The 8,662-nt window shown below is 45.0% G+C and overlaps 1 protein-coding gene across 5 annotated transcripts in view; it reads right to left on the reverse strand.

The window, feature by feature from the left end:
* Positions 1 to 7,917, reverse strand: part of MAPK8 (mitogen-activated protein kinase 8) — a 28,338-nt gene extending 20,421 nt beyond the window's left edge. For 2 of the 5 annotated variants that reach the window (XR_014564042.1, XM_083738465.1), the window contains exons 1-3: positions 7,666 to 7,798; positions 1,927 to 2,026; positions 246 to 407 (exon numbers count right to left, since the gene is read on the reverse strand). Coding sequence is in view for 4 of the 5 variants with exons in the window: in XM_083738465.1 (XP_083594591.1) it covers positions 246 to 403 (158 nt within the window). In the remaining variant the exon portion in view is untranslated. Of the gene's footprint in view, positions 1 to 245; positions 408 to 1,926; positions 2,027 to 7,665 lie in introns of all 5 variants that reach the window. The other 3 variants (XM_083738467.1, XM_083738468.1, XM_083738466.1) reach the window with 2 other exon arrangements.
* Between the last annotated feature and the right edge of the window lie 745 nt (positions 7,918 to 8,662).

An 8,662-nucleotide genomic window follows, 5' to 3' on the forward strand; every position in this document is an offset into this window, starting at 1 on the left:
CACCTACTTCCTAGTTACACTTGACCTTTACGTGACCTGATGTCATCGTACCTGGTTCTATTCCCTCTTTTCACCTTGAACTACAATAAAAGGACTGGGGCACTATATATACAAAAGCAATGGTTCTTTAGCAACCAGTACTATCTAGCATTCAAGTAGCACGTCAATCAGTTTTGCTCATGTTTGCATTTTAAACAAAATGAGATTTCATCACTGAGCTATTTTTAAAAAAGGAAAAGCCTTACCATACTATGCCTTGTGCACCCGAACCAATAGGTTTTAAATTCTGGTATCGTTTGAGTACAGTGAAAGTAGAATCTCCAATCTCTACACTATAGAAGTTGTTTTCACGTTTGCTTCTGCTCATGATGCCGTTAGTCGAACACTTTAATCTAAAAGACATGAACCTGCAAACACACGGAAAATGTTACATGCCTATGCATATACAGTCATACAGTTGAATACGCTTCAAGGTGAGCATGTTCGAGTTGCACTCCGCGTCAACCCAGAAGTAACGGAGCACATTACTTCCGGGTTTCGCTGCCTGCGCATGCGCAGATGCTCAAAATGACGTCAAGCGCATGCGCAGAAGCAGCGAAAAGCGGTGCACGTGTGCGCAGACGTACCGCTGCTAGTTACGTTTGCTTCCAAATGCGAACGGGGCTCCGGAATGGATCCCGTTCGTATCTAGAGGTACCATTGTAAATATATAAATATAAATGTTTGTGTGTGTGTCAAAGTTTGAAAACTTTTCTGCATTTTTTGCTACAGCCATCCCAACTGTATCAACTCCTGCTCAACACAGGCAGGTGCTCTTGCTTTTAAGAAAGAAAAAGGTCCAATTTAATATGGGCTGGAAAGCAGACACAAACTCAAGAGGATACAGGAGTTCTGGAGCAGGATAAGAATTTCAGAACCGGATGGAAATGGCAAAGATGTCCCAGCAAGTTTCCCTGCCCCTCTTGCCAGTTTTTTTTTTTTTAAATAAGGCACACTCACTCGCAAGACTCTCAACAGAAATGTTAAGATTGCAAGTGTGCACCCCTTCGGGGTGGGTGGGATTGTTCCCATTTGTGAAGACCTGGTTCCAGGTGACAAAGCAGTGCCCTCCAGTCTAGCCTCTTGAATGAGTTCAGTTTCTGCCCCTGACTGATCAAAGCCTCTCCCACTCTCCACTGGGTCTCTCTGCTCCACAGGAAGGTTGGAGGGGAGAGCTGGCATATCTTCTCCTCGTTCCAAAGTCAGAGTGGAAGGGGGAGATACTTTGTCCAACCCAGAGTGCCTACATTCCCCATTTTTCTTCCTCCTCCTGCTTCAGAGTCTGCCAACTCAATCCCGATTCCCAACAATGCCGTGGGGCTCATGACATCAACAACCTTACAGAAAGAATTTTCTAGTAAGACTGCACTCCCTCAACATCAGCTCAGCTCAGCTCCTTGTTGGTAGAAAGAAGAGTAAAACTTCTCCTTTAGGGATCACAATGCTTTTCCTGCAAAAGGTCCCAGGTACAATTCCATACATCTTTCATTAGAGCGATACCAGAATGTATGAGGCAAGGAAAGGCCTCTCTGTGTCCAAGACCCTGATGAGCTGCTGTTAACTGGGAATAGATAATAGTGGGTGAGATGCCTTTGAGTAAGGAAGCTTCACCCGCTTGTGAAAGATGGTTCTGAGGTACGGAGTCACGCAATTAAGAGATGTATAGTTCAAAGGCAGCACCCTAGGTTGTTCTTGGCAGGCAGATTTAGGATGACCTTTCAGAACTGCGGATTATCAAGTACGAATCCTATTGCACCCTCACAATCCCAACATCTCTGTCCTGTATGTTTCCATGACAGTACACACAACTCTCTCATTCTTTCAGCGTTGGGGTTCCCCCACCTTGCCTTTAAATCCAGTTTTTTTCCTACATATTTGTGGAGTCACCTGGGTATGCAGAAACCCAACCCTTGTTCGTGGGTGGTCCCGTTGTGCTGCCTTACTGGTCATGGGAGTTAATCGTGTGGAACAGCAAGCAACAGATGCCCTGCAATGGGAAAAAAAACCAGTGAAAATACTGCAGCGTTTGCACTGGATAGTATGAATGCTTGGCCTTGATCCTCAACTTTTGCTGTTTTTTAAAGGCAAAAGTGTATGTTTCTACCTTTAGTTATACCAAAATGTGGGCAAGGAACCTCACAATGGCATTTGTGGGGGAGACAGGACTGACACTTTTATTTATTTGTAATATTTGTGTCCCATTTTTCCATCCAGGAAGCTATCAGTCATTAATTTAGACATTAAAACAAAGTAGCCATCGCTTTCATTGAAAGCTTCTCGAAGTATGACTACATGAGTCTCCTGGCATCCTCCACCTCTGAAAATCAGCGGATAGGAAAACCAGGCAGCAGATGACAGTTTCAAAGGACAAGGTCTCGTCCAGGGAACCACAGCTCTAAGTGTGCCACACTTGTTCCCCAGCTACTGTTACTTCTCTGCAGTGACTGTAAGCAGAAGAGAGGGCCGGGGGTAGGAAAACAGGACCATATGAGACATCTCTCATAGGATGACACAGGACCATATGAGACATCTCTTTCAAGGCCTCAGCCCAGACACACAAAAAGGAAATTGCACCCAGAAGCCAGTAACAGGATACAGAAATGGGAGGAGGCTGTTTAGAAAAAAGCTGAATGCAACGAACACCTATTTTCTGATCCTACCTGGTTGGAGACTAAACAATATTAAAAATAGAAATCAGCCAAATCTAGCTTTTCCTTCTAACTAGAAAGTCTTATGCAACAGCCTTTCCCCCTATCCTGGGGTGGGCACCCTGCAGACCTAGAGCCAAAGGCAGCCCTCAGCCTAATTTCGAAAGACCTCTACAGATCATTTCAGATACTTGGCAAGAGTGATCTGTCCTTTCCCCAGCAGCCTCTTCTTGCCTTTAATTCCTCGGTAAAGACAACATATTTGCAGCAACAGCCCCCAGGAGGGTAGATTTCTCTGCAAGCAAGCTGCTGACCCAGGTAAGAACTAGAAGATGTGGTCCCCAAGTCCTTCTGCAGGGGACTAAGGAGGAACAGAAATGTCTCACAGTAAGTTCACTGGCCCTCTGCCAGGCAGAACTCCAGTTGCTGGAAGTGATGATCCATTTGCATCTTTTTTTAATTCAAAATAAAAATAAGGAACATGTGCAGCACCTACCATGAACACAAGTGCCCCTGTGAAAAGGTCAAGATGGTGGCTCATGTTCTACTTTTACCAAGAACTGCATAATTATTATTTTTTTAAAGCACCCCGTAAGCCAGGATAATCAGATCATATTCATCATCATCATCATCATCATCATCATCATCATCATCATCCCCTGCCCATCTGACTGGGTTGCCCCAGCCACTTGGGTTGGCTTCCAACAGGGTATACAGAAACACAACAACAACAACAACAACCAGCAGAACATCACACATTAAAAGCGTCCCAATGCAGTGCTGCTTTCAGATGTCTACAGAAGATCATATCATTATTTATCTCTTTAACATCTGACAGGAGGGCGTTCCACAGGGCGGGTGTGACTCTGCATAGTTCCTTGTAACTTAACTTCTCACAGTGAGGGAACCATCAGAAGACCCTTGGAGCTGGCCCTTAATGTCCAGGCTGAAACAATGTGGGCAGAGATGCTCCTTCAGGGTCAAAGCCATTAAGGGCTTTAAAGGTCAACATCAACACGTTGAATTGTGCTTGGGAATATATTGGGAGCCAATGCACTTCTTTTAGGACTGGTGCTATATGGTCCCAGTGGCCGCTTCAAGTCACCAGACTGGCAGCTGCAGTTTCCAAGTCACCTTCAAAGGTAGCCCCATGTACAGCACATTGCAGTAGTCCAAGTGGGAGATGTACCACTCTGGTGAAACAGTGCGTAAGCAGGTACTGTCTTGGTTGGCGTACCAGATGGAGCTGGAAGACAGCCACTCTGGACACAGAATTGACCTGCACCCCTATGGACAGCTATGAGTCCAAAATGACCCCAAGGTTGAGTACCTGGTCCTTTAGGGACACAGTTAACGCATTCAGGACCTACCTGCCCCCTGCCTCCCAGAAACAGTACTTCTGTCTTATCAGGATTCAACCTCAATCCGTTAACTGCCATCCACCCTCCTCCTACTTCTCTCAGATCAAAATGAATCTATCACTCTCAATGAAGCCAAGTACTGTGCTGCAACAAGCAATCACAGCCAGGAACTGACCTCAAGACGTTTTGTACTTTTCCTCTTTGGAGTACATGTTATGACTACAACTTTCAATTATGTTCATTCCAATTTTACTTTTCTATATGCTATTTCTATTTACTTTCTTTATTCTTTTCACTCTATTATACACATCTGGATAAGGTGTTCTATGTGCTTCTTGCTTTGATTTCTTAATAATAAAGATTAATAAAGTGAATAGTCCCTCCCAGTCCGGACTCTACTTTCATCAGAAGAGCAGGGTTAATAATTTGCCTTTAAGCTTATCTCAGGGGCACTATGTGACCTAGTCTGCCTTTCTTCTCCCTTTTGTCTGGTCTAGGGGACTAGGGAGGACAGGTGGGTTTGGGGTTCTGCAAAAGAAGACTGTTTCAAGCCCTCTAAGTGCTGCATGTTCTTTATATTTCTAAATATCTTCCCTACAGTAGCATTTAGGTGCACCAGTGTGAAGTCTCTGCAGTGCTTTTGGACCAAAAGTGCAGAAAGACAGTTAACTGGTTTACTGAATTAGAGTGCTCCATCAATTAGTGTGTGGTTGGAGGTTGAACCTAGATGATGCTGATGTTCAACATCTGCAAAATATTGCTTTAAAGCCACTCTAGCCCTCTCCTATTCCAGAGAAATGGCAGAGCCCAAGGAAAATCTGTATAGCTAGAGTTCAGAAGTTTTATGAACAGCAAACTGAATGGTTTGTGGGGCTACTAAGCCCGTTGGATGTAAGGTTAGCTTCAGCCAAAAATTGAAAATAGCAAGCCAATCCCTGGCTTCTAGAGCTTTCTAGAGGCCAGTCTCCAGACACTGGGTGATGTTTGTCATGCCAAAGGGTACCTGAAGAACAGCCCTCAGAAATTTGGATTGAACTGCTTTCATAGGTGTAAAAATGGAGTAAGAGTTGAGCTGGGCCAATCAAGTGACTGCATATTTATTTTCCATCATAGAGAAACTATGTTATTTAGGAAATACAACCTTGGGAAAGTTTTAAGGCTCATTAATGCATAAACATAATAAAATGTTGAGCCCAGCTATTCAACACACCTGGTGATGGTTTGGGGCAAGTGGCTGAATCCTAACAGTGAGGGGAGCGGGTTGCAAAGATTAAGATTAGAAAGTACTTGGGAAGACCCATATTAATGCTTTGCATTGTGTGACACTGAAATTCAGCATGAACTTCAGAGATCAATCAATAACCACAAATCTTTTTGCAACTTCTATTTACAGCATGTCAACTCAGCATAATCCTGTAAACTTTCTCATGGATAAGTAACCAGTTATGAAGAAGATTTGGCATGAAACAACCTGAAGCCTTGAAAAGTCAATTCAGAAGTGCTTAGTAAGAAAAGTAACAAATTCTGACAAATGCAAGCATGCCAATCTTCAAATGATGTAATGCTATAATCCTAATCACACTTATTTGGAAGTACAGTACAGTGGTACCTCGGGTTAAGAACTTAATTCGTTCTGGAGGTCCGTTCTTAACCTGAAACTGTTCTTAACCTGAAGCACCACTTTAGCTAATGGGGCCTCCTGCTGCCACCATCATGCGATTTCTGTTCTCATCCTGAAGCAAAGTTCTTAACCTGAGGTACTATTTCTAGGTTAGTGGAGTCTGTAACCTGAAGTGTCTGTAACCTGAAGCATCTGTAACCTGAAGCATCTGCAACCCGAGGTACCACTGTAATCTCCATTAAACACAGTGGGTTATATCTGTATAAACCTGCATAGGATTGGTCTACTGGCAGGTCCTGCTATCCGAATAAAATGTGTTCCCGGGAAACCTTTTGTCAGGCAAGCGGTCACATAAATGGTCAACTATTTCTACTGATTCCTATAGGAAAATTTCTAATATGTTCCCAACCAAGGAACTTTGATCCCAAAATGACAAAAACAATAACAACCCTGGGAAAACCCTCTGAAACCTTGCAAAAGGCAACAAGGAAGGAAAAAAATGTTATCTTATTTGTCCAGTCTCTCATCCTTCCTCCCCTCTTCACCATGGTTTCTGATGAAAAGGCTGCTGCAAAAAGTAACCCTTGTTTAAAGAGGCTTATTTCTTTAACAGTACCACACAGAGATCTGGCTGTTTAGATATTTGAATCTGCGATGTGCATAGCAAGATTAGAATACTACTTCCTTGTATTTTGATAAGTGATTTTTTTTTTTGTATACTAAGCGTTTGGATAGTGGGCCTTAAGTATAATTAGTGTAATTTACATAAGCTCATACAGGATAGGTTTACTCCAAGAAGTAAGGAGCTACTCACACTCCTTATTAGCATGTCACTGGAGCCCAGCATCTTAAAGAACGAAAAGTTTTCTTGTGGAGCATAACCTCACTGTCAAAAACATGAAGCGTAATTCTCATTCGGAAGACACAGATAGATAAAACATAAACTGGAGCTGCGAACAGAACCAAAAAGCCATGACACACAAGAAACACAAATGGTTTGCAACTCGTCTATGCCTTCTGAGCTTAGCGCACATACTTGCATCTTGTGGCCTCACTCGTACCATTTCCCACCCCTCTGAACATGCATGCGTTAGTAGTGATTAGATAAATTGGTCCCTCTCAACTCTACGATTCTATGTCCAAGTGCAGATTCAAACCCTGGTCTCCCAGGTCCCAGTCCAACACTCTCTAAACCATTACGCCACACTGGCTCCCGCCTGGCCACTCAGCACCTCTCGGTCCACTTCGCAGGGATGTTGTGAAAACAAGAAGGGGGAGAAGGAGGGAGGAACAAGGTAATCTGAGATAATTTTGGGGGAGACAAGTCAGATGCATAATAAAACAAGCATGCTGTAATCTGCATTTCGTGCACACTGGGCCCCACAAAAGGTGCAGCATCAGCACCATCATTATCCCAGGGGTGCCAATTATCACCATTATCATTATCCTATGCCAACTTCCATTACAATCATTGCTGTATCACCCAGGGGGTGCCCAACTTGAATAAAATATTGGGGGCCCCAGGGAAACCCCATGGTGCACACACGCACACCCCATTTGAATGGGAATTCCCCTCAAACTTCACCCTCAAATATTTTATTGGGAGGGGGGACACAAACCCCTTCATCAGAGGATCCCAGGGCCGCCTTTAAACACACACAAAAAGCACGCAACCACACAACGTCCCTTAGGGGCCCCCAAGTTTCTTTGCAACCCCCCCCCCCACTTTGAGCAAAGGGGAGCAGGCCCCAAAAGGAGATGCGGGGGGGGGAGGAAGAAGGAAGGACCCCCCCCACCCCGCTCCAAGCCCAGCGAGGCCTTGTGAGACCGGAGGCGACGGTGGCAGCCTGTGCCCGGTGAGGAGGAGGAGGAGGAGGGTGTGAGGGCGCCTCTCTGTCTCCCTCTCTCCCCTCAGAAAGGCACCCATGGGCGCGAGGGAGCGCCTCCCCCAGGCAGGTAGGCCCAGCCGCCAGCCCGCTCTCTCCCAGCCACTCACTCGCTCGCTCGCTGGCTGGCTGGCTCCGCTTCCTCGCCTCAGCCGGGCCTTGTCGCCGCCGCCGCCGCCGCCTCTTCCTGCCTGGCCGCCGCCGACCACAGCGAGGCGGAGCGGGGCGGGGAAGGGGGCGGGCGCACGCCGCCTCGCGCCCGCCTACTGACGGCCGGAGAGGCCGCGGCGCGCCTTCAGCCTCCGCCGCCGGGCGGGGCGGGCCGGGCCGGCATCTTGCTCAGGGAAGGAAGCCCGTCGGGGGCGCTGAGGCGGCGGGAGGGCCTCGCCCGCCTTCCTCCGCCGGACGGGAAAGGCTCCCTCAGCGATCCGCGCGCAGGAGCGATGTCCTATATACTCTCTTTTCTTTTTTTCAAAAAAAATTATTGGTTTTCACAACATTATAAACAAACTAACACATGAAACAAACAAACATAAATCATAACCTTATTTAAAAAATTACACTTGTTAACATTGTTAAATGACTTCCTCGCTTCCCCTTGGTTGAATTTCATGGTTCAACCATGAAGTTCTTAAAATACTGGCCCAGAAATGGAAACAAGAGGAAATACCGAGGATAGAAGAATGGAGAATGAAATTAACAGACTATGCAGAACTGGATAAATGTAACTGGGAAAATCAGATATGTTTGAGACCAAAAGTTCATAGAGGACTGGGGAAAATTTGTTGAATATCTGAAAAGTATATGTGATATCCAAACAACGCTAGCGGGGTTTCAAGAAGCACTGTGAAAGTTGAGATATATTGTTAAAAAGAAATAGTGGGAGGGAAGACCAATGGCAATAAAAACAGAAGAAATGCGTAACAGAGGGGGAAATGGATGATTGTCAGAGAAGATGAAGGAAGTCCAAACAGAGTTAAATTTGTGAAATTTTGATAAGATTGTATATTTGTGTTGAAAAACAATAAAATTATTTTTTTTAAAAAAAGCACATAAAACAAACAAACATAAATCATAACCTTATTAAAAATTACACTTATTAACATT

Source organism: Podarcis gaigeae, assembly GCF_964106915.1.
Source record: "Podarcis gaigeae genome assembly, chromosome: 5".
NCBI classification, from domain to species: domain Eukaryota; kingdom Metazoa; phylum Chordata; class Lepidosauria; order Squamata; family Lacertidae; genus Podarcis; species Podarcis gaigeae.